Here is a 27,082-nt window from a genome sequence, read left to right on the forward strand (position 1 = left end):
ACAGCAATCAGATCTTGAAAGTCTGTTTTTACAACTAAGTCTGCCACAAACCTGTACCTTAGTTGAAACATTTATTTTTAAAAACGGTAACTGCTTTTAAGTTAGAGTTTCATAATTTCTGCCAACTGTTTTAAATGTAAGAACACCTACCTAAGATTTTTAAAAATCAGATTAATATGCAGAAAGACCAAGGATTTCATGCGACATCTATGACAAACCTAGTGCATCGAAAGCAGTCAGCTTACACTGGGTTAAATTGGGATTTGTCACAATATATCTTTTATTTATATGATGATCCTCCCTCATTCATGGAGGAATATGTTTCAGGATTCAGGACTATAAATAGTCCTGAGAAATAAATCTGTATATAATACGAATATATATTAATATACCACTATTGCTATATAATATACTAACAATGTAAATATTTTTATAATGAATATAATGCTATATTGATATTATTATTTGCTTCTAATGATTTTTCCTATACATATGTGCCTATAATAAAGTTTAATTTATAAATTAAGAACAGAGATTAAGAACAATAACAAAGTAGAATGATTATAGCAGTATACTGTAGCAAAAGTTATATGAATGTATTTTCTGTGTCTTTATCTCAGAATCTTATTGCACTGTACTCACCCTTCTTGTGATGATGCAAGATGACACAATGCCTGTGTGATAATTCGAAGAGAGATGGGTGGTGTAGCACTAGGCTGCTATGTCAGCTTCACTTGCAAACAAGCAATGCAATATCTCAGTGGTCAGTCTGATCATCAGGGTGCCTGATCAGTGTGTGTGTGTGCAGGTGATGGATGCAGTGGACAAAGGATAGTGCATATCCCAGATGGGACGGAGTGAGATGGCATGTGACTTCACCATGCTACTCAGAATGGCGAGCAATTTAAAATCTATGAACTGTTTATTTCTGGAACTTTCCATTTAATTTTTTCAGACCACAGTTTGACCACAGGTAATTGAAACTTCAGGAAACAAAACCATAGATACAGAGGATTACTATAATACAGTTTTGCGAGATCATTTTACATAATAAACATGGTATTTTAACTCCACTTTAATGATCCTAAAGTTAGAATAATAAAAAATTGTCTAAGAAAAGTAGATAAAAGTTTTCTTGCTGGCAACATAAAGTCTATGTTCATTACTTTATGCTACACTGTAAATTAAACTATTGCTACCAAGAGCACCTTAATTCATGTCTTAGACCTCTTATTCTAGGGATATGGCATTGTTTTCTTTCTTTCTTACCTGTGAAACAAAACCTGCATTTTCCATGCAAAGACATAATTTAACATTATATGTTATGTACCTATTATAGCAGGCTTTGCCTGACTTTAGTATTATAGTGTCCTCAAGAGTATAGATTGTAGAAAAGCTAAGACAAATACAGAAATGGGACAGTCGGGCTCTTTTAATGAAAGTATGAATAGTATGTAAGATAAAGTAATGAGTTTCATTTTGACTGTGAAATTTGAGGCATGAATGAGCTATCCACACAACTGCCAGCTGTAGTCCAGTCAGCTGTAGTCTTGAGCTTGTGGCTCTGTAGCCAGGGCCAGTTGAGAAATGCTGATTTTGAAATCACAGGCTTCACTTGACTCCAACTGAGAATGAGGTCACTGCAGGAGTAAAAGGAGGGGAGATGCTATCTTTCAGCAAGTGGGCACTATGAATTTTTCCAGGATTGAGGTTGGGCTCATGCTGAACTGTTCCCACTTTATTAAGTCTTCCTCATGGCCAACAGATACATCTGTGGTAAAATGATAGGCTAGAATTTGTTCTATGTTGAGACGTAATTTTAGGTCGTGTCTATACAAGATCAGCACAAGTAGCCTGGAGCACAAAAAAAAAAAACTGCCTGCTGCAACTCATTCCTCCTGATCAGTGCTGTCCAACAGAAATAAAATGCAAGACACATGTAGGATTTTAAATTGCCCAGTAGCCACAAGAAACAGGTAAACTTAATTTTGACAGTATATTGAGCCTAATATATCCAAAATATTATTCGACATGTAATCAAACATCTATTTTTAAATTAAATGTTTTTAAATTTTAATGAGCTGTTTTGTTTCCTTTTTGCTGTACTGTATTTTAAATCCACTGTGGTTTTTTTGTTGTTTTTTTTTTTGGTACCGGGGATTGAACTCGGGTCCTTGCACTTGTGAGGCAGGCAGCAGAACCACTGAGCTAAATCCCCGGCCCCCACCGTGTATTTTCTACTTGAACCACATCTCAGTGCAGGATAACCACATTTCAAACGCTCAGTAGGCACACGTGCTGTGGTTACTACTGTATCAGATGGTACAGCTCCTAACAGATTGCCTGCAGATCAGCTGCACTGTGTAGATGGGATTAGAGAATGGGCTCCAGTGATGAGAATGAGATTGCTTAGTCTTGTCGCTTCTTCCTAATCTGGTACACTACAGCCTCATTCTCTCTCTCTCTCTCTCTCTCCATCTGGTAGAATTTTCCACCTGTTAGACATTATAAAATGTGTTTAGATCAACAGAATCACTTCTACAGTACCATAGGGTACATACATGAACTACTTGCACACTATACAGCATATAGGCCAGGCATATATAGGCCAGGCATGGTGGCACATGCCTGTAATCCCAGCTGCTTGGGAAGCTGAGACAGGAGGCTCACTTGAGCCTAGTAGTTTAAGGCCAGCCTGGGCATCATAGAGAGATTGTCTCCTAAGGGAAGAAACAAAGTCATCAGAATAACATGAATCTTAGAGATACTATAAAAGATGTATTTGGAACACAAAATTTAACCTGAATGTCCTAGAAATGTTAAAAATTAATACTTCATATTTAAGGTAATGACTTTACAAGGATGATTATAACATTGGGGAATATCATTGCTCGGCTTTGCTTGGTTTTAATATAAAGATGTAGAATTTCTTTATAGGCCAGAATATCATCGTCATTGTGGCTGGAGCAAATTTACTTTTGAATACTGAAGACCTGAGAGAGGCAGGCAGTGTCATTAGCAGAGCCAAAGTAATGATCTGCCAGCTAGAAATAACTCCAACAACTTCTTTGGAAGCCCTGAAAATGGCTCACAGCAATGGAGGTAACTTTACTTATTTGTCACTCTGTCTATAAAAGCTTTTATCACTATCTTAATTAAAGTTAACCTTTTAAGTTAAGCAAAGCAATACTGTTTTTGTGGTAAAATATTCTTTCCTCCATCTACAAGATTTACTGTCCTGTAGTTCTTGATAATGTTAGAAAAACTTACAAATAGAGTAAAAATAACATGAGTAGAGTATCTGATATCCCTCAATATAAATCTGCATTTGAGTTAGCAGAAATGATAGGAGGGGTAAGTAGAATCTTGGCATCAGCCCATTGTCCAAGATACATGCTAGTGATAAGATGTTTTCCATTCTGAGAAGCAAAAGTTAATTGTATGACATGTCCAATCCTGCCCAGGTATGTATTGATAAACATCTCTAGGAGTCAACAGTTCGTTCTCTATTTCTTTTTATAGAACTTATCATTTCAATAAATAACAAAAGATCACATGTATTATTTTCTGTATTGCTGATATATATTAAGCAGCTCTTTCATTTGACTTTTGATTTCAGAAATTTCCAAACCTACCAAAACAGGCATAATTAAACCCAACACCCAACAGTTATCAACCCAAGGCTAATCTTGATTCATCTGCTTTTCCACTCATTCTCCCCTCTTGTTATTGTTTGGTTTTAGGGATTAAACCCAAGGCCTTGCCCTGAGCAACATCCCAGCCCTTGTTTTGTTTTGAGACATGATCTCACTAAATTACCCAGGCTGACCTAAAAATTTCCATCCTCCTGCCTCAGCCTCCCAAGTAGTTGGGATTGCAGGCATGTGCCACCATACTTGGCTCAGATAAATAGATATTTTTAAAGGTAGTTTTTGTTTTTGTTTTTGTTTGGGGGGAGGTTGGCCTCTGTCTCCTTTGGCTAGTGGAGAAAGCGTCTTCTGGATTAGAATTCCATTTCTGTCCCTTGTTGGCTCTGTGGTCTTAGAATTAGCTGCTTTTTCTGAACCTCACTGTAAAATACATATAGAAATATGCCCTACAGAATTGTTCTAAGGATAGAATGAAACAAAATATGATGCCAAGCATGTTATAGTACATGCCAGTAAATCCCATTTTTCTTGTCTCCTGTCCACTTTTCTCTTTAAATTAGAATTAGGATAATATCCTGATCCTAGCACCATTTGATAAGAAAAAACAAAATAAAAAGTAGCCACTCTAAGACAATGGCTTTTGCTTGATAGTCTACCAGTAGTTCTGTGCTTTATAATTTTAAAAAATACAGAGGGAAACACATTGACTTTTCCAGATAAAACTTTCTCAGTAGTATAAAAATCTTTTTAAAAAGTAGAACAGAGTGTGTGTGCAGGGTGTGTGTGTGTGTGTGTGTGTTTATATAAGTGATTTCTCACAAAGTGTATAGTGTTCTGTATAGCAGTAAATGGAAAATAAGTCACTGAAGTGATTTTGTGGAGAATTTTAAAGTGTGTGTCCTGATTTAACAAATTTTCCTCTTGGCAAAACATGCTGTGGCAAATTCTCACTGACATTTACTGTATTTTTAATGGACTTGAAGCTGTCAGAAAGCATTCTAAGCCAAAACCCATTCGGTTACATTTTCTCGAAGTGTCACGGATAAAGTCCAATGCTTATGGTAAGCATTCTCTCCACTGCGCTCATCCCAGCTGGAGGTGTGAATACAATGCGCCACTTCCCACTTCGCTCTCCCTCCTGCCTCTCTTTGTACAGATGAAAGCATTTTCTCATACAACTTTTCTTTCTTTCCCACTATCCGTTGCTTCTCAGAGATCACTTTCTGCTCTGTCCTGGTCTAGTTGCCTGTTTCCTGTCCAGCTTGTGGAGGAGAGGAAGGTATGTCCACCACAGCTGAGGAGCCAGCCTTTCACAGGTGAGGTAAGAGGAATCCTGCTGGGCAAGCCGCCTGACCCGAGCTGGCATCTGGCTGGGGCCCAGCCATCTTTGGGTGGGGTCCAGAAATGCTTCCTCTGTCAGCTGCCAGGCAGCTCTTGCATTTTAGGAGCTGGAGGTCCTGCAGCACAAGAAGAGGAGTAGATGATGGGGGCTACAGACGCCCTGGCACCCCTGACATTTCTTGTACAAGCCAGGGTGCCTGAGTATTCATTCCACATGATCTTCCTACCCAGTAGTTCCCTCCTATCTAGGGTGGGGAGATACATTCCAGACTCCCAGTAGATGTCTGAAACTTTGGATAACACCTACCTCTAATCTAATGCATCTTAACTAAGCATTTATCATGTACTGTGGCCATAACTTTTGCACTTTGAAGTACAACAGCAAAACTAGCACTGATTTCTTTTTTTTTTTTTTTTTTCTTCACAATTTTATGGATAGAAATGAGTTCTTCCCAGGCACGATGGTGCACTCCTACCCTATAATCTCAGCTACTTCAGAGGCTGAAGTAGGAAGATTAAGCTTGAGCCCAGGCTGGGCAACATAGTGAGACTCTGTCTCAAGATTAAAAAAAATAAATAAAAAAAGCACTAAAAGGGCTGAGGGTGCAGCTCATATAGAGCACCCTGGGTTCCATCCCCAGTGACTCAGTGTCATTGTAGAGCTTAGCAACCTCACCCTACATATTTTTTCTTATCTAAGTCAAGAACTTTTGCATTTTCACCTAGAAGAAACACTTCTCTTTGCAGCTTCTCTTTCGTATATCTGAATTGCCAGCATCTACTGTTGCATTTTGAGGTCATTGCTAGATAAAATACAGATCGCTGGAGCACAGGCACCGTAACATCACAGCAGTTGATCTGATGACCAAGGTGGCTCTCAGTGGCATCATGTCCCAGTCGGGATGGAGCAGGGTGGCATGAGATTTCATCACCTGACTGAGAATGCTACACAACTTAACATTTATGAATTATTCTTTCTGGAATTTTCCGTAATATTTTCAGACCCTGGTTGACCATAGGTAGCTGAAACTGTGGAAAACAAAACCACAGATGGGGAGAGGCTAATGAATGATATTGAAAGTATTGATACCTTGCATTTGTATGTCCTTTTAGCATACAAAGTTCTTCCATATACATTTGATCCTCAGAAATGCCTTCTGACAAAGATACGGCAGGCATTATTCTTTCAGACTGAAGATGAGGAGGCAGACTCAGATTAAATAATTTTCTCAGGCAACATCACACTAATAAATGGAAAACAGATTTGTAGACTCAAAGACCCAAGTTCTGTCTCCCAGACCACACTTTAAAAACAAAGCGCCACACACAGTTTGTAATAGCTAAAACTTGGAAACAGCCCAAGTGCCCATCGACTGGAAACTGGATAAAGAAGATGTGGGTTTTTTAATAAAATGGAGTACTATGCAGCCATAAAGAACAAGAAACTAGAGACATTTATAGCTAAATGGATGCATATTGAGGCCATACTCTTTAAGTGAAATAAATAGGACACACATGTGTAAATACCGAATAGTTTCTCTAGCGTGAGAAACTGAAAGTGTAAATAAGGATTAAAATGATTAAAACAAATAATTGATAATTTGAAATAGGAAAAGGTCCAAAGGGGTAGAGGTGGTGGGAGGGGAAGGGGAAAGGGAAGAAGGGAAAGGAAGAATTATGAGAAAAGAAAAAAAAATGGAAACAAAGGATGTAAATAGGGAAGGGTGGAGGGGGTGAAGGGCACACAGGTAATGGAAAAAATAAGAACCAAGATACATCATGTACAGGTACAAGCACCCAATGATAAATGTGAACGTATTGTATACCTAAAATGTACCAATGAAAGAATTAAAAAAAAAAAAGAAACTACTTTAGCTCAGTAGAAAATAAACTTTTACATATTAGGAAGAATTCAAATTCTAATTTTACAGATATTCTTTAACTCTTAATCCTAACAGAGCTCAAAAGGAATATTTATTTACATGTTAGGGAGAAAAGCAACTTCAATTATTTGTTAGGATGATGAAGTGAAGAAAATCTGCAAAATATTCCTTGTACCTGTGATAAGAGATGCTCAGTGTTATATATTCTATTCTATATATATAACCAAATAGGTGGTTAAAATAGCTTATCTTTTATGTATAACTTTTGTTATTCCTTAGTTATTGATTCTGTACATGACTTTGGAATTCTGGCGTGCATTTATGTTATGTGGAATAAGAACATTTTTTATTTTTTGTAATAGACTAAAAAAAAAAAAAAGCACCACATGCCCTTCATTTCACAGAAGTGAGCCTTTGTGAAGGGTATCTCTGGAAAAGTAAAATTCAGACCTTTTAACTGCCCAAAGTTTTATGGCCTAAACTTTGAGTATTTTTGCTGCCTAAGAAACAGAGAAGTCGCCAGACATAATGGTACACATCTGTAATCCCAGCACTTGGGAGGTCGAAGCAGGGGGATTGCCTCAAGCTCAAGGCCAATTTGGACTACACAATGTCTTAAAGAACTGAAGGGAAAGGAAAGGAAACAGAAACAGAGAAGAAGCCCTAGAGTATTTTCAGCAGTGTCTCCCCACACACTGCACTGCAGTATACACACAATGCATACACACACACACACACACACACACACACACACACACACGAGACACACCTCTATCTGGAAATCATCCAGTCAGGAAGCACTCATTCTCCAGCCAGGTCAGCTCCCTCCTATCTGGTAGATTCTAGCACATGCAAATGCAGTTTAGATACTATGAGTGTGTGTGTGTGTGTGATGCATCGTCATTTTCAGATGAGAGAGTAGATTAATGAAAGGAGAGTACTGGTTTGGGAATCATGAAGATCGGCCTCAAATCCAGAACTGCTCGCTTAGCAAATAAGGAACCTCAGTCGAGAAAGTCCGTTACTTGTTCCTGCCCTCCATTTGTTCTGTGAAACGAGAATCAGGCCGGAGCTCTCAGCTTGTTGATGTCACCGCGGACTGGTCACAGAGCACGGCAGGCAAAGCTCATGATCTGGTGAGCACCGAGTGTCTTGCCTGTTGCCCCTTGTGCTCATATGTGCTAATCAGCATTATCCCATCTGCAAGAAAGATGGTAAAGTCATCAGTATCATCGAAGTTTATTGTCACAGCTCTGTTATCTGTTAACAAGTAGCCACATGTCAATTATATACATTGTATAACTATATTATGTGTCAATTATTAAAATGTAGAGGCAAAGGACCCCATATCTTTGAATATGCTATCTCAGAATTCTTTCTCCCTGTCTTTATCAAGATTAAAACATTGCAGGGCTGAGGATTTAGCTCAGTGGTTCCACCACCTGCCTCAAAAGCGCAAGGTCCGGAGTTCTATCCCTGGTACCAAAAAAAAAAAAACATTGGTTTTCCCTCCCCCCCCAAAAAAACATTGGTTTTTAGAGACAGGACTTAAAACATTAAAAAAAACTTGGTAGCCCTGTGTGGCCCCATCCCTGCCAGGTCACGTTGCAGTGGGGAAGGAGGCCCACTAGGAGCTGTTGCTGGGGCTGCTGGTGATGAAATGATGTGCGCTGGTTCTGGTCTTCATATCCATTTCAAAGCAAATAAACAACAGGAACAATTACAAATAACTGGCATTGTAAGATCGCCAAGATTAAATCGTAGGTATGATACAAAGTATCTTTTAATGCCACTTTAGGTCTTTTCCATTTGGCAAACAAAAATTTTTGGCTGGCCATCTCAATTTTGACAGTAACATTATCCAGCTCATGAGCCAAGTGCTGCTCAAGTCGCAGAAAAGAACCTCCAGGGGAAGAGTCAGCGAAGACAGCGTTGTGGGTACCCAGGGTCCTCACACCTCCTCAGCTCAGGGTGATTTTCTTTCCTGTTTTCTGAGCTAGTTCTTAGGACCTTTTTGTCTCCCCAGCCCCTGTGTCCCCCACAGCAGCACATTAAGAACTTCCGCTTCATTTCCCTGTATTTTAGCCCATCCAGCTGCTGCCCAGGCCTCACTAGTTCTTCACTGACATTACTGTGTCAGCCATTGACTTGCAGTAAAGATAACCAGGAGTTTAGTCCATCTCGCGCTGTAATGAATAATAATCACTGGTGGGTCCTGCCAGTCACCTCTGCAGCTCCGAGTCACACCAGAAAACATCGGGTATTCTGTCCTTTTGCCTGGTCCCGGGGTGGCATCATCTTTTCCATCCTGTCAATTACAAATTTGTTCTTCACTCTAACTCCATCTACTAATTCTTCCTAACACTTTCTCATTGGTAAAGGATTTCTGCTTAGTGGTGGTAGCACGAGCCAAGATGAGCTTCCTCTTTATGGCATTTTACTTTCCCCCTAAATTTTGTTCATCTAAACTTAGGTATCACACTCTAGGCCCACGTATTCAGTTATTATTGGTAAGAAATCTCCCTCAGTAAAATACAAGCAGATAAGGTTTGACTGATTTCATACAATATTTGTGATAAAATGTGTTTTTATTATGGAAAATTTCAAATACACAGGGACACACAGAACAGCATGGTAAGCCCATATACACTGTCATTTAGTTGCAACAGTTATCAAGACATGGCCAGTGTTATTTCTTCTGCACCGCAGCTCGTTACCACCCACCCACCATCCACTGCAAAACCTGGATATTACATCATTTCATTCCTAGGGGGCCTGTTTTGGGTTTTGTTTGTTTGTTGAGACAGGGACTTGCTATGTAGACCTGGCTGGCCTCAAACTGGCAGTACTCCTGCCTCAGCCTCCTGAGTGCTGAGTTTGTAAGTGTGGGCCAGTTTTTAGTGGAAGATACTGTATAGGTTTAAACAATGTTGTCTTTTCATGATCTACAGCACTTAATCTATAATCAGGTTTCCTCTCATCATCTTTCACAGCTGCCTTTTTCACTTCTAATAAATTATAGAAATCTTCCTCTGCAAAGCAGAGAGCTACTTCATCCTTTTTAGCAACTGCAGAATATTGTATTGGGTGGATATCGTAACTTTTTTAACCACTTTGATAGATGTGTAGATTTTCTTTTCCATTACAAACAGCCATGTGAACATCACTGTGTATCATCTTTGCAAGCCTGTGGATTTCTGTACAATAGGTTTAGAAAAGAAATTGCTAGGGCTGGGGATTTAGCTCAGTGGTTTCGCCACCTGCTGTGCAAGTGCAAGGACCTGAGTTCGATCCCGGTACCAAAAAAAAAAAAGAAAAAGAAAGAAAGAAAGAAATTGCTAGATTGGAGATCTTTTGAAAACAAAAGGAACTTCTGTGAGAGTGACTGCACCCTCCTCTCTGCACTGGTAGCTGTTCTAAGCAGTGCTCTGACCCTGACGAGTACACACTCAACCACACTGGGTGAGCAAGAGTGTTTAGATTTAATGCTTGTGGAAAACAGGAAACGATATATTGCTCAGAAGAGCTCAGAAGTAAGTGGAGGAGTTAGAATGCTGGGCAGTGGGGACTGTTCTGCAAAACCGGCATCACTAAGGCCTTGCGCAAGTGGGAGAACCAGTGAAAGAGATTTTCGCTGGGCTACAGCAGCAAAAGGCGAAAGAGATGGGTGGACAGGCGGGGGTGTAAAGGACAATATAATAACAGTAATAATCCTCTACTTTTGTACAACACTTTACAGTTTACACAGCGCTTTTATGTCCATTTTCTAATTTAAGCTGCACAAGAGTCCTGTACAGAAATCTGAGCAGCTAAAAATACACCCCAGAATATCTGTGGGTGGACATTGTGGATTCTAAAATAATAATGTGGAACTAGTGTTAGCCATACTGGACAAGACCACTGACTGAACCAGAATGTTAAGGAAGACCTAGGAAGGTCCAGAGAGGCCAGACAGCCTCACCAGGCTGCAGCAGTGGGCTGCTTCCATCAGCGCGTGCTGATGGGCTTCTCCCCAGGAATGCAGAGAGGATCGCTGCCAAGCTGCCTGTGTGAGAGCCACCTGGAGAACTTGTGAGTGTGCAGACCCCTGACTAACCCCCCAGAGGTTCTGCGTCAGTGAGTTTGACGTGAAGTCTGGAAATCCACGTTTGAACACATTCTCCTAGTGACACTGATGTGTGACTAGGTTTGTGAACCACTGTTCTACAGGAGTCTCTGGGAACTGCAGTTGAGGATTTTACTCTGTGGCTCTGTAGTCAGGTAGAACTCCATAACAGGTAGGTCAGCGGACCCCCGATGATAAAAACACTAGCCAGTCTAGTCCAGCACTCTGCTGAATAAGGGTTGTGACAAAGAGTGAGCTTCCTACAAATGTAATTGCTGAGATCTGTAAAATCGCTTACAGAGTTTGGCACCAAACTGTTTTAAAAGACACTGAATTTCAGGATTGAGGGCATGGTTGCTGTTGACAGAGTCCTGGCATAGAGAAGAAAGAGTTCTGTTTCAGGAAGGTCAAACCCTGAACTTATAGCCAGAGGACCCTGGGGAGGAGTTCAGCCTAACCACGTCCCAGGGAAGGGCCTTCAAAATATGACTTCTCTCTGAACCTCACTTTTCTCCTCTGAGAAATTCACTTCTCTGGCATGTAGTGGCTGTCACACTCTTCCTTCCCTATCCCTTCTATCCCTGTTCATCCTTCTCTTGGAGGCTCATAGTCAAAGCTGGTACTCAGCCTCTCACTGCCCAGCATTTCTCAATTTTTTTTTGTTAAGTTTCCAGATTGCCCAAGAATGTCAGCTTGTGTGTGTGTGTGTGTGTGTGTGTGTGTGTGTGTGTGTGTGTGTTGGCATGCATGATTGCAATGTAACTGGGAGACATGGGTATACAAAATACACATATGCACCTGAATTTCCTACATACTGTTTTTACCAGGGAAATGTTGAACTCTGTTGTTTCTTTTCTGTCATCTCTTTTTTCTCCCCTGGAAAATGAATTTATGAACTGGCCTTACAACAAAGCACTTAAAGCAACCCACGGAAATGTTGACTAGCCTGTTCTCATTCATACAGGTTCTTCCATGTCACAACGTTTTTTTTTTGTTGGTACCAGGGATCGAACTCGGGACCTTGCGCTTGCGAGGCAGGCGGCAGCACCATTGAGCTAAATCCCCAGCCCATTACACAACATTTTACTTTAATGTTCTGCTTACCCCTCACTTAACTCTGGAATCACCTTGGTTGTAAATATTGATGCTTACCTTCAAAGCTGAAATGCTGCACAGTGAAACATCAAGGAAACAGAAAAAAGAACGAAATGGTACTAAAAAATAACTATAGTTGGGGATTTTTCCTACTAAATGTCTGTAAATGCATCATGTTAAACTTGGTAACTGTTGAACCCCCTTCCTTTTCCTTTGTAGTAAGAACATTGTTCAATCCAGCTCCTGCCATTGCTGACCTGGATCCCCAATTCTATACCCTCTCAGACGTGTTCTGCTGCAATGAAAGCGAGGTAAGGATGAATTGCTTTGCTTATTCTGTGAGCAACCAGAAGACTTTCACACAAGTGGACAAAGCAGAAAGGCAGGATTAACCACATCAGTTTGGTCACAAGAGAATTCTTAGACACAGTTGAAAACAGGTTTTTTCACTTTACTGGGGTATGGAGAGAAGGAAATTAGTAAATCCTAGGACTGGGGTGAAGAATTCACTGAGCCACCTCCATAATGTGGCACTTACCAAACCTCAGTTTTAGCCCCTTCCCTGCCCTCACATTATTAGTATTTTATTTTCCTTTCTAATGATTCTATATTCTATAGTCCACTTAGTATTAGAGTTGCCAAGTTTAGCAAATAAATGTGCAAATGCCCAGTGAAATTTGAATTTCAGATAGTCAATGAATAATTTACTAGACATACTTAAATATTCCAAAATTATTTGTTGTTTTCTGAAATTCGGATTTAACTGAGCTTCTGATATTTTATCTAGAAGCTGTTAGATCAGCTCTACTGAGTACACCACCCCTGAAATGTTTGCTGCCTTCCATTATTTGGGCACATATTGTGACATTTGGTTGCATCATCAATGGACAGTCACAGGTTCCTCCGTTGCTAACATAGAAAGGGCTTTAGGGGCCTCTGCATTAGGAGAGAAATTGTGGGGTTCATAATGTATATATCTGTACAAAATGTCTATCAGTTGCTCTTCATTGAGTATTTTTAGGAAGAAAATTGTAGTATTTTTCCCTCTTTTTAGGCCAGACAGCATTAAACTAGAGCTCTCTCCCATTGTCTGGACGCAGGCTGTGAACACACATCGTCAAAGGAAACACACAGAGGAACAGTAGTTGATGAACTATTAATTTTCCACTTGGTTTGAAGCCCAAGTGACAGTTTCTAGGATTTCTTGACCTGTTTCTTGATAGAACATACAGGATGCAAGAAAGAAGACTGGCACATGGAAGCTAATTTTAACAAGCCACAGTAGTTTATGCAATATTTCTGAGCAACCACCGTGGCCAGGCACTGGGCTAGGAAAAAGGAATTGTGGAAGATAGTGACCATTTCACAATAAGAGGTTAGATTACTTTCAACCGACAACCACTCAGATTTCCCTGCTAGACATTTAAAAGGCAGTCTATTTATTCTTCAGACATTCGTCATGGCCCAAATTATATATTCAGTACTTCTATCTTCTGCATTAAATTACAAGTTCGATGGGGTCAGGACATCTGTCTTACTATTGTAGTCCTAGCAGCCATCCCTGTGTATATAGCTCTCTTGCTGCATAATAAATTACCACAAAATTTAGTGGCTTATTTAACATTAATAGTTATTGTTCCCAGTTTCTATAAGTCGGGAATTCAGACACATTACAATGTGGCCTGTCTATCTGCTCTACCATGCCTAGATCCTCAGCGGGAAGACTTAAAGCTGAGGGATGGAATCATCTGACATCTTCTTCATGCACATGCTCACTAGGTGGTGCTGGCTGTCATCTGGGGCATAGTGGAGTCATAGGCCACAACACTTAACGTATGGCCTCTCCTTGTGGCCTGGGATTCCTCACAACAGGGTAGCCAGGTTCCAGGATCCAGCATGGGGGAGTGGAGCTTTAGGTAGAAACCATGTTGGCTTTTATGATTTAGCTTTAAAAGTCACAACACATCATCCCTTCTACCCCATTCTTTTGGTTAAAGGAGGAACCCTACCATTTAATAAAACATTATATTGTCATAATGTATTAGGTTTTGCCATTGCTGAGAGACAATTCCCAACACCCACAAAGGAGGAGAAGTTTTAATTTAGCTCACGATTCAGAGGATTCAGTCTATGGTTTCCAGGCTCTAAGGCAGGAACATCATGGCACAAGGGCATGGCAGAGTGAACATGCTTAGTTGTGTTTTTGTTTTTTTGTTTTTTTTTATGCCGGGGATCGAACTTGGATCCTTGCGCTTGCGCAGTAGGCGGCAAAACCACTGAGCTAAATCCCCGGCCCAAACATGGTTAGTTAATGGCAGCCAGGAAGCAGAGAGGAAAGGGTGGAGCCAAGGACAAGAACATACTCTTCTGGGTCACACCCAAAGTGACTCACCCCCAAGCAGGGCCCCCTCCTAAGAACACATTCAGCCTTGAACTATCAATGGCTTAATTCACTGATGAGTGCAGCACCCCCAAGGTCCAGTTACCTTCCAAAAGCACACCTCTGAACACATGAGATTTGGGGGAATGTTTTAAATCTAAACTATAACTCTGTAAAATAGCAGGTACAGTGATATATATTAATACAGTTATCTTTGGAAAATGACACCTGCCACGTGTACCAGCACAAAGTTGGCACCTAGCAAATACTTATTCAATGAACGAACTCTGACCTCTAGGAAATTGGTCTCAAATATTTAAAACAAAAAAATTAAAACATTTCAGTGTTCTTATGGATGGATTCAAACAATTTACGTTAATGTAAATTCATGCTTAAGACACTCTGAGCTGGTATAGCGGTGCACAGCTGTAATCTTAGCTACTGAAGAGGATGAGTCAGGAGGATTGCAAGTTCAAGACCAGCTATACGATTTACTGAGATCTTTTCTATAAAAATTTTTTAAATGGAGAGGGAGCAGTGGCTGGAGATGTAGCTCTGTGGCCCCTGGATTTGATCTCTAGTACCACAAAAGAAAAAAACAAAAAGAAACCTCCCTCTGCTTTAACCAAACCACTGATACACTGATATACAAATATAAAAAAGAAACAGTGAAAAGATATAAGCTCAAAAATCGGATGTAACTCCACAGATCAAAAGTATAGCAATTAAGCCAGGCATGGGGGTGCACACCTGTAATCCTAGCACTCGGGAGGCCAAAGCAGGAAGATCACTGCAATTCGAGGCCAGTTTTGGCTGCATAGTGAGTTGAAGGCCAGCTTGAACTACATAGCGAAGCCCGATCTGAAACCGCACACACACAGAAGTAATGTAACAGCTTCATGGAGCGTTCCAGCTTTTGATGTGCTGTACACCAGGTGCAGAACCGGCAAGAGTGGTAGAAAGCTCACATCCTGTGGGTAACTGGCACTAAAAGTGTGCTGCTCGTGAGAGAGCAGCAGTGTCCATGACTAGAAAACATGCATGTGGGGCTCTGCTCATCTGCTAATAGTGAAAGGTGGAAGAATCTGCTACCCCTCTGCCTGAGGCTACAGTATTTATTATTTTGGTACCGGGGATCGAACTCAGAACCACTGAGCTAAATCCCCAGCCAGGGCTACAGTATTTTTAAGGCTCCCAACCTGAGGAGATAGAAGGACAGAGACACTGCCTCTCACCAGGAGGGAAACCAAGCCAAGCACTGGCTCAGTACATTGGCAGGAACTCCCTATGGTCAATAGGCTACCTGTCTCCAGGTGAGAGACTCTCCGGGTCCTAGTAAATCGAACTCTGAAACCACTAGAAAGTCAGGGAAGGCCAGATGGGAGATGATGTGTGCACAACTCATAGCCAGACAGCGAGTCTGCAGACAAAGTAGCCAAATGTGGGAGACCGCAGTATTGATTATGCCCAAAGCAGGCTGTAAGCAGTGCAGGCTGTGAAGAGTTAACCCCACAGTTGGCTTGTTTTGAGAACCGAGTCCCCCCGCCCCGAACCCTAAGTCCTGAGGTCAGAGTAACTCGCACCCAAATTCCATTCCCACAACTAAAGCCTTCTAACGAGAAGGACAGTGTTCTAATTACAACTATATATTTTCTCTATTTTGTTCCTAATTCAAGAATGCTTTGTCTTGTCTTTTATGAGCCTTGCTTACATTAATTTTCATAAAAACCACATGACTGCGTATCATCATGCACATAGTTCTATCCTTGTATGTAGCTCACCTTTATCCCAGTTGATTACCAATAAAAATCAGTGGCATGGACTGGCCAGCGCCTTTGTTGGTTGCACTGGCATTGGCCATCTTGTGCCCCATTTTCTCTCTCTTAGTTCTGTTGTTTAGGGTTTTTTCTCCTCAGGCCTGTGCTGTACACTGGGCAGGAGACTGGAGCCTACTGCAGAGGTTTCCAGTAACATTTCAGGGGTCCGCAGTAACTGAATGCTGTAGAACTTAGCCAACAGTTGGTCTAAAGATGAATGCAACTAGGGCTGAGGATTTAGCTCAGTGGTTCTGCCGCCTGCCTCGCAAGTCCAAGGTCCCAAGTTTGATCCCCATACCAAAAGAAAAAAAAAAAAAAAGATGACTGCAACCAAGAGGAAACTAATAATAAAACAAAACAATGCAAAAAAGACTTTAACATTAGAATGATTAATATTCACTTTAAAAGAAAAAACTGAAAGAAAAGCAGAACAAAGCCACAGTATAAGAAGATGAAAAACAATCCATTAGAACCCATTGAAAATGAAAATTGTCATTAAAATTTGTTTTAATCATTCATTAGAAAAATAAACATTAGATTAGAATAAAGTAGCACACTGAAAGAGACTTGATCCATTCACCTCCAGGTGGGGAAAGTCACTGAGAAAGCAAGGCAGAAAGAAAAATATTTTTGAAATATTAAAGGAGAATTTAGAGAAGGATAGCTTGAAAGGCTGTAGTAAGTTTAATGAAGCGAAAGATGGAGAGAAAGGAGGGGCTGGAGAGTAGTATATTATATTGGGAAAACTGCAAGATGTTTTCTGGGATTGAAAAAGGACATGAAGGGCTAGGGATTTAGCTCAGTGGTGCCGCGCAAGTACAAGGTCCTGAGTTTGATCCCTAGTATTGCAAAAAGAAAGAAAGAAAAAGAACATGAAAAGTATATAGGCTAACTTTGCTATTTACATGTAATCTTTGGAAGGCAGAAGGCAAGAAGCAACCACCCTCTTTCTGTCCCTTATATTTTATCCCCTCATGGGCAGGTAGCACTCACACCCAGGGTGGAACACCCTTAATCCTATTCAGGACATGCCAAACCAATCAGGGGACTCATTTGGTAATCACACACCCTTAATCCCAGCATCACATTCTCTAGATTCAGCCACCTCTGGAAAAGCCCCACCTATGACCCCATGAAGCTTTGGGGGGACATCTAGACTCAAGCCATAACACATACCCTAAATTCTTGAGTGTGTGTCTTCTAAGAGGGAATATACATAATGCCATTATCACACTTAGGAAATACAGTCATTTTATACTGTCATATGAGATATCTGGGCCATATTCAAATTCACCTGTTTGTTCCAAGAATGTCTTTTATAGCTAGTGGTTTTTTGTTATTCTTTTTTATTTTCCTGCACCAGTACAGTATCCATCAAAGTTTCTGTCACATTGGTGGTTATAAAAAAGGAGGGAGACACATTTTCTAGAAAAGCAATTCTGGAAGTGGATTTCCATTGTTTTCACCAGTTTCCTTTTCCTCTGTGTATTCAAGGCTGAAATCTTAACCGGCCTCACAGTGAGCAGCCGGGCAGAAGCTGGGGAAGCCACCCTAGTGCTGCTGGCGAGGGGCTGCCAGGTCGTAATCATCACCTTGGGAGCTGACGGCTGTGTGACGGCGTCACAGACAGAGCCTGCTCCAAAGCACATTCCCACAGAGAAAGTCAAGGCTGTGGACACCACGGTAGGTTTTAAACTTTAACAATCCTTCTTGGCCCTTCAGAGTCTTTATTTAATGAGTAAGCTACTTTGCTTGAGTTTTGCATAATGAGATAAAGGCCTAGGAAGTGATATGGTAGAGAGGAACATCCAGCAAGAGCACTGTCTTAATCCCTCTCAAACTCAGTCACTGAGCCTCTCTGAACCTCAGTTTCCTCGTCCATAAAATCAGAATGGCAGTAAAATTACACTTTTCATTCAGTCCCTATTATGTGCCGGTCACATGCTAGGTGCTGGGGATATAGTAATGAACCAGGCAGAATCTCTGTGACCCTGGAGCTTAGTTTCGAAACAGTAAGCAGCCATGTCTTACAAGGCTCTCGTGTGGAATGATTGGCCAGGAACCTTGCTTAGCAGAGATTGCTCTTTTAGGCAACAAATAATAGCAGCTCCCATTTACCACATGCTTGCTATCTCTTCTGCATGCATGTCATTTAAGCTGTACAATTATATAAGCCAGGTACTGTTACTGTCCTCATTTTACTGAAGAGGAAGCTTGCTTAGAATCAGTAACCATAAGTAACAGGGCTGGGGTTCAAAACTAAGCTTGTGTTGTCCACAAATTAGACGTGTGTGTGTGTGTGTGTGTGTGTGTGTGTGTGTGTGTGTGTGTGTCTGTATTAGGACAGATGTACTAGATGAACAAGTCATGGCTACAAAGTAGGAATGAAGAGGAAACAAGTTTGAAAACAAGGTTCATGGTTCCCTTACAACCTGGGAAATAAAACTTACTTGTTTAGTGGTAGAATTCAGAAAAGCTAACTAGAAAAGTAAGTAAACTTCAGGGACAAGAAACTAGAGTTAAGGAAGAAGAAAAGTTTTAAGATTTTTATGTGTAAAGAACTGATTATTTATAAAATATATCCTGGTTTGTTTTTATGCTGAGAAACAACTTTAAAATGTGGATCATTTATCAAAAAAGAAGTCCAAAAAAAGTCTCAGGGGGAATCAGATGAAGTTATGAATATAAATATACTTTGAAGATATGTAAGTACAATAAATACTTACACAACATAAACTCAGTGCCTGGTTGCCTTTCAAAATGTGCTGTATGGAGAATTCAATAAATCATGCTTAGTCTTATAATTGTCTTCATATTTAGTCATTTCTGAAACCATTAGGGTTTCTTTGTTTTATCAAGAAGATCAGGAACCTGAATTTGAGAGGTTCTCTAGTAGTTTAATCTTCCGTTAGACCAAGACAACCTGTGTCCTAAATTAAAGTGATGAGCATTTATCTTGCTGAGCTGAAAAGATGGCAACCCTTCATGGACACACAGAAGTGGCTCGGCCACTCCTCTCAGACACGTCTAGTCACCAGTCGTATTGGTTGTAAGCGGCAGAAGCACAACTCAAATGGGGTCATTTGATGCACACAGTTGGGAAGTTGGCAGGTACGGCAGGACGCAGAAACTAAACCATGACATTGGGGGTTTCACCCACTTTCCCTGTCAGCTCTGCCTTCCTTGTGGTGAGCCTTGAGCTCACGCAGGTCTCAAGTGTGATCCTTGGCAGCTCCATGTCCACCGTGACCCAAGTCATGTCCTATCCCTGGTGTTAAAAAAAATCAGAGAGCTCTTATCAGAGGATGGGGAGTAGATGCTGATCAGACCGAGGAAGCAAATCATGTTTATCACAGAATGGTCCTCCACAAGTGCACTGCTTGGGCCACAGGACTATGTTAGAAAGAGACTGGCCTTAGATGAGTTCAGATCCAAATTAGAGTCGTGATCCTCAGATAGGAAAGACTGGGTTTCTCAGACCCTGACCAGTTACAGGTCTGCAACTATGAAATACATCAGTATGCACTGAGAGGGCTTTTGCATTTTGGTGATGCTATTTTTGCCCTTTCATTTGGATTCTTAGCACATGTTATTTTTTAGGTTTTAGAATATTGAATAGGTTTGAAAGATAAAGATCCAAAATCCACATCCCCTTCAGGATAAATGCTCTTTTTTCTGATGGGCTCGAAGACCACCAGACTAGAGTTCCAGCCCTGCTTCTCCTGAACATTTGCCATCACTGTGGGAAGTCAGGTAACTTCTCAGGGCCTTACTTTCCTCCCCTCAAAAATGCATCCATGGGCCGGGGATTTAGCTCAGTGGTTCCAGCGCCTGCCTCACAAGCGCAAGGTCCCAAGTTCAGTCCCTGGTACAAAAAAAAAAATGCGTCCATAACATTAACATTGTGACCTAGAAGTAACTGAGGTGGAGAGGAAGTAGTGCCTAATTTACCTTTTGACTGTAGAGATCTTTAGTCCTATAGCTTCGTATTTCCATTCATTCGTTCATTCAACAAATACTGAGTTCTGATCACATGCCCCAGCGTCTATGGCCATCCCACCCTGAATGCACCCAATCTCATCTGATCACATGCCCCCCCCCAAAAAAAAAGAAAGAAAAAAGAAATAGAATAACCAGTGTATTTTAATATGTCCAAAGATTTTTAGTTTCCTTGCAGAATTTGAAGAGGAATTAGTAATTGGTATGTAGAAAACTGAGGGAAAAGAAAACATGAAACAGGTTTCAGCCCTAGGTCATCTAGAATCTAAGAGGAAAAAAGTATGATTAAATAAGTAGAATCTTTGTACATCACAAGGCTATGCATGCATAGGCATAATAATGTAAATGCCAATTAGTGATTTACTAAAAATGGAGATTATTAATCATATTGTGAAGATGAAAGGATAAGGTGAATGTGTGTATTTGTGTGCACTGAAGCAAAATGCTCGTCTTCTATAGTTGGAGGTAAAGAGAAGTTATCTAAAATGGGTTTGAAAATAATATTATAAGCACATTACCAGAAGTATAAATATCAGAGAAACCACTAAAAGAATTTAAAGTATTTCCCTCATGGTAATGGAAATGGAGAAGAATGGAGCTTTTATACTCTAAGCCTTATCTTTTCAAACTATGTGTATGAATGACTTTGATTTCAAAACAAACTAAATAACACAAGAGACCACTTCACAATCCCAGGATAGCCATAATAAAAAATAAGTGTTATCGGGCCGGGGATTTAGCTCAGTGGTTCCATCACCTGCCTCGCAAGCGCAAGGTCCTGAGTTTGATCCCTGGTACCAAAAAAAATAAAAAATAAGTGTTATCTAGGATATGGAAAAGTTGGAACTCTTTTACAGTGCCAGTGGAAATGTAAGATGTTCAGTCACTTTGGAAAATGATCTGGAACGGCCTCAAAAAGTTAAATATAGAGTTACCATAGGACCCAACAACTGCACTTAACAGGCATATGCCCAAAAGAAATGAAAACATGTCTACACAAAAACTTGTACGCAGGGGCTAGGGATTTAGCTCACTGGTTCTGCCGCCTGCCTCACAAGCACAAGGTCCCAAGTTCAATCCCTGATACCAAAAAAAAACCAGAAAAACTTGTACACAAATATTCATAGCCACACTATTCATAATGGCAAAAAATTGGGAACAACCCAGAGTTTATCAGCAGATGAATGGATAAATTGTGGTACTTATATCTGTATGATAGAATTTTATACAGCCATTAAAAGGAATACTGAGACATGCCATGACATGAATAAACCTTCAAAGCATTATACTAAGTAAAAGAATTCAGATACCAAATATCCAGAATAGATAAATCCCTAGACACAGAACATAGATTGGTGGTTGCCAAGGGCTGGGGGAGGAGGAATGGGGAAATAGGTAAGGAGTTTTGCCTTAGAGATAAGGATTTTTGCTTTGTAGTAATAGGATGTTTTGACAGAAGCTATACAGCATTGTGAGTACTATACCAAATGGCACTGTTACACACTTTAAAATGGTTTTTATTAAACTATAAATTATTTTTAAAGGAATAAATTACTGATTCATGCTATGACATGATGAACCTTGAAAACATACTAAGTTAAAAAAACAAAACAGGCATAAAAGGCAGTGTATTGTGTGATTCCATTTCTCTGAAACATCCAGAAAAGATAAATCCATGGAGGAAGAAAATAAACTGATAACACAGGAGGATTAAGGATAACTACTAATGGGTATGAGATTCTTCTTGGGGGTTAATGAAAATGTTCTGGTGTAGTGGTAATAGTTGAAACACCTGTGAATATGCTAAAAACCACTGACGTGCATAGCTTTAAAGAGTGAATTTTATATATGAATTATATCTCACTCTTAAAAAAAAATAAGCTCAAACAACCACCAAAAGTTCCTCCACTGAACTTCAGTGCAAACCTACCAAATGGGCTGTCAGCATACCCGACAGAGTAGAGGTAAAACTGGCAGGAAAAACCAAGGTAATTATTTTCTGGCTCTGCAGTCTGCCTCATCTTAGTGCTCTTTGTCCTCTCATCCAGCACTCTCATTACTAAAAGGCTTGCCTGTTCAGAAGTTTACTAAAGAGCTAATTCACATGTAGGATGAGGCACTCCCAGGGAGGCATTTCCTTCACATTTGTCAGGAGGGTATTACTTGCTCTCCATCCGTTTGTAACCTTCTCACTTGTCTCCTCCTCCTAATCCCTTATTAATACATCAGGGATGACCCGGTGGAGGAAATCTCATTAGTTAGTTGGCACTTTGTCCACTTGAGTCCGACAGCCAGCCCTAGAGGAAGCCGTTTCCCATTCTACGTCAGTGCTGCTGCAGCCTGCTGTATTCAGTTCTGCTCACTGTTAATAGTTGAATATATCACTTCTATTTTTACATCTGTTTTTCCCGTTGTGCTACAGTGAGATGGTGGCAATAGCTACAGATGTCCTCAGCTCGGTTTGGAAGACATGACAGATGTATCTCTTTTCCCATCTCTCTGTTGTCTCTGAATCTCAGCCTCAAAGTGACAGGGCGCTCATCTCCTCACTCTGTTCTTTCTAACCTGAAGGTTAGGGCAGTGGTGGCTACCTATGGCATGTGTGTTACTGTGTTTTTCTCTTAAGACAAAAGATGTTATAATATGTGAGTTGTTTTTTCTAAACTAAAACCTTGGTGTTCAGGTTTAATTGCAGTGTTGGCACTTTGTGATAAATAAGTGAGTTTGGGGTTGTAGTTTGGGCACTGGGTCTCTAAAAGGTTCGCCAACACTAGGGTAGGAGTTCTGCTGTCTTGGATTCAGGATTGCACTGAATTCGCATTCTGTGTGCATTCCCATGTACATCCAAGCATGGTAATATGGTAGGGTCATTGTGATAGAATGATATAAGATAATGGTAGTTAATATTACCCTGCAATTTCTGTAAAATTCTTGCTACGTAAATTGCTTTTCTTTATGTCAGTGATTAAGACCTAGAACAGTGATGGTGAACCTTTTAGAGATGAATACCCAAACTGCAACCCAAAACCCACTTACTTATCGCAAAGTGCCAACACTGCAATTAAACCTAGATACTGAGGTTTTATTTTAGGAAAAACAACTCATACATTAACATCCTTTGTCTTAAAAGAAAAACACAATAACACACATGCCATAGGTTCGCCACCACTGTCCTAGGATCCACAACATTCTCGTTTCAAGAATTTCACCCATAAGCTAACTTTGCCTTCTCAAGAATCACTCACTGGGGCAGGGGATTTAGCTCAGTGCCACTGCACCTGCCTGAAAAGTGCAAGGTCCTGAGATCAATCCCCAGTACCAAGAAAAAAAAAGAAAAGACTCACTGTATAATAATGTAACATAATTCAGGAGATTTAAGTAAACAGAGTAAGCAAAAGCCAGGGGCCTGTGGGATTCATTTTCCTATTCTTTGCTCCCTTTTATCCATTCTTTTGAGTCCTGCAGTATTCAGAGTTGCTGGTGAGTCTCCAGCCAACCCAGGGCTTGAGAGTTCACTGTAAACTAGAATTCATTCTATAGCAGTAGGAAGTGGAGATGGTTTTTGTTGAAGTTGGCAGGGAAGCACTTCATTGGGTGGAGGTGATTCCTTTGGCTGGCAGGTTATCTACAGATTTCCCAGGTGATTTCTTTTTAGTGTATTCCCCTCATCCTGGGGTCTGGCCTTCAGCCATCCAAGTTGCTCTCAAAGATAGGTTCTTGTTCATTGACTCTTAGGTACCATCCCAAGTGACATGTCAGGCTTTGAAAATCCTACATCTGAGGAGTCATTATTCCCACTTTGGTATGATCTTTCGTCCACCCTAACCCACCATGCCACTACCACTGGTGGAAAGCAGAACTGATATTGCCACATGTAATTAGAACTGCTAAATGTAGGTGATCTTAGGCATTTCCCAACCCAGGCAGTTGGTGCTGATTCCTTCCTAGCCATAATCTGCTGAGAGGACTGAGTACTCCAGGTTCTTACCTGGGCCCTGCCATGGTAGACTCTGTGGCTCTCATTCAACAGCATTTCCCAGAAAACCATGCTTTCTTCTTCTCACTTCTTTATTTCTGATCCATATATGCTTTTAATAATTCATACAGTTTCTGAGGGGTCTAATTTCAGTCTTGTCTTCCTAGGATCATTTGTTAAAGAGGCTATATTTTCTCCAGTGTATGTTTTGGGACCCTTTGTCAAAATCAAATTGTTGTGGACACAGGGGGTTATTTCTGGATCTTCTATTCTATTGCTGTGTGTCTGTTTTTTGTGCCAGCACCATACTGTTTTTGTTATTATAGCTTTGTAGTTTAACTTGAAATCTGCTACTGTGATACTTCCCACTTTGCTCTTTTCACTCAGGAAAAGCTTTGGCTTTGGCTATTCTGGGACCCTTCTGGTTCTATATGAATTTTAGTCTTTTCTAATTTTGTGAAGAATATTGCTGGTATTTTTTTTTTTTTTTTTTTTGGTACTGGGGATCGAACTCGGGTCCTTGCGCTTGCACAGCAGGCAGCGAAACCACTGAGCTAAATCCCCGGCCCAGCTGGTATTTTAATAGGAACTGCATGAAATTTATATATCACTTTTGGTAATATGGCCATTTTGACAATATTAACTCTGCCCATCCAAGAACAAGGGATGTCTTTCCATTTTCTAATGTCTTCTTCAGTTATTTTTCTTCAGAGTTGTATACTTTTCATGACAAAAGTCTTCAACCACTTTGGTTGGTTTGATTGCTAGGTATTTAATCTTTTGGACGTCACTATGAATGGAATTGTTTTCCTCATTTCTTTGTCAGTGGGCTCATTATCAAAGTACAGGAACGCTATTGATTTTGTGTGTTGATTCTGCATCCTTTGCTATGTCTGTTTTTAATCCAAGAAGAGACTGTTTCCTTGATTTTTTTTTTTTTTCGCACGAGGGATCAAACTCAGGACCTTGTGCTTGCGAGGCAGGCAGCAGCACCACTGAGCTAAATCCCCAGCCCTGTTTCCTTAAAATTTTGACCTTAGAAGACTCATTCTATTGATACTGCCACTACTCAAAATAAAATTGGAAAAAAATAATAAAATTGGAAATCTTTTTCTAGAACTTCCATGAAAGCCTCCCTCATCTCCTTTATCCCACTAATTGATTTATTGGGATTTTTTTCTGCTTATGAAATTAATTCAGTTTGCTTAGTGTTCTTGGGAGGAAAGGAAGCAGACACATAGAAAAGTATAGAGGAAAGTTAAGTATTTGTAATCCTAGATTATATTAGAAACACTATTCAAAAAGATTGGCTTTAGGGCCGGGGATTTAGCTCAGTAGTGCTGCTGCCTGCCTCACAAGCACAAGGTCCTGAGTTTGATCTCTGGTACCAAAAAAAAAAAAGATTGGGTTTAAATCTTTCCAGATTTTTTTCTATGCACATTCATCTACTTTTGAATACTAACAGCCAACTTGAATATCTGCAACATTGAGAGATTAATATAATTATGAGACTTCTACAACTCAAAAAAATCAAATATTAGTCCTTTGTCTTAGGAACAGCTGATAAAAATTTTTTTCCCACATTGTAGGTTGTCTCTTGGCTCTGTTAGTGGTTTCTTTTGCAGTGCAGAAGCTTTTTGCCAAGGACTTTTTTTTTTGGTACCAGGGATAGAACTCGGGACCTTGTACTTGCAAGGCAGATGCCAGAACCACTGAGCTAAATCCCCGGCCCAGAAGCTTTTTAATGAGATGAGATCCCAGTTGTTGATTCTTTGTGCTAGTTCCCATGCTATTGACGTTTTGTTCATAAAGTCTTTTCCTATGCCAGTGACTTTAGGAGTTCTACCTAACCTATCTTCCAGCAAATTTGGTGTTTCTGTTTTAATATTTAGTTCTTTGATCTCCTTCAATTTTAGTTTAGTGCATGGCAAAAGATATGGGTCTAGATTTAATCTTTGGCAGGTTGAAATCCACTTTTCCCAGCACCGCTTATCAAAGAGGCTATCTTTTCTCCAATGAGGGTGTTTGGCTCCTCTGTCAAAGATGAGGCTGAATGTGTCTGAGGTTGTTTCTACATCTTCTAATCTATTCCACTGACCCTTGGGTCTGTTTCCTAGAATATATAAAGAACTTAAAAAAATCAGACCCCAGGCTGGGGATTTAGCTCAGTGGTTCCAGCACCTGCCTCGCAAGTACAAGGTCCTGAGTTTGATCCCAAGTAAAAAAAAAAAAAAATCAGACCCCCTAAATTTAAAGACCCAATTCAGACCAGGGATTTAGCTCAGTGGTTCTGCTGCCTGCCTTGCAAGCACAAGGTCCAAGTTTGATCTATGGTACCAAAAAAAAAAAAAAAGACCCAGTTCAAAAATAGTCATCTGAGATGAACAGACATTTCTCAGACAAAGATTAAGTAAACATATGAAAAACTGTTCAACATCACTGGTCATTTGAGAGATGCAGATGAAAACAACACTGAGATTCCATCTTACTCCAAAAAGAATGGCTGCTGTCAAGAAATCACCCAATAACAAATGCTGGCGGGGTTGTGGGGAGAAAGGAACCCTTCTCCATTGTTGGTGGAGTGCAGAGTGGTGCAACCCCTGTGGAAATCAGTGTGGAGATACCTCAGAGAACTATGGCTAGAGGTCTCATGTGACCCAGCTATTCCCCTGCTGGGGATCTTCCCCAAAGAATTAAAAGAATCATACCACAGTGATAGCACCCATGTTTATAGCGGCACAGTTTGTGATAGCTAAAGCTCGGAAACAGCCCAAGTGCCCATCAACTGGTGACTGGATAAAGAAAATGTGAAGGTTTTTTTTTAATAAAATGGAGT

The 27,082-nt window shown here is 40.4% G+C and overlaps 1 protein-coding gene across 7 annotated transcripts in view; it reads left to right on the forward strand.

Moving 5' to 3' along the window:
• The window catches only part of Rbks (ribokinase), a 117,418-nt gene that overhangs the window by 46,782 nt on the left and 43,554 nt on the right, over nt 1–27,082 (forward strand). For 6 of the 7 annotated variants that reach the window (XM_021253645.2, XM_087216200.1, XM_013070148.3 and 3 more), the window contains exons 5-7: nt 2,938–3,102; nt 12,294–12,385; nt 17,766–17,954. In XM_021253645.2, coding sequence (XP_021109304.1) covers nt 2,938–3,102; nt 12,294–12,385; nt 17,766–17,954 — 446 coding nt within the window. Of the gene's footprint in view, nt 1–2,937; nt 3,103–12,293; nt 12,386–17,765; nt 17,955–18,875; nt 25,983–27,082 lie in introns of those variants that run through there. The other variant, XM_013070149.3, reaches the window with a different exon arrangement.

Source organism: Heterocephalus glaber, unplaced genomic scaffold (assembly GCF_053883595.1).
Source record: "Heterocephalus glaber isolate CG9 unplaced genomic scaffold, H.glaber_assembly_v1.0 deba00001457, whole genome shotgun sequence".
In the NCBI taxonomy this organism is placed as follows: Eukaryota; Metazoa; Chordata; class Mammalia; order Rodentia; family Bathyergidae; genus Heterocephalus; species Heterocephalus glaber.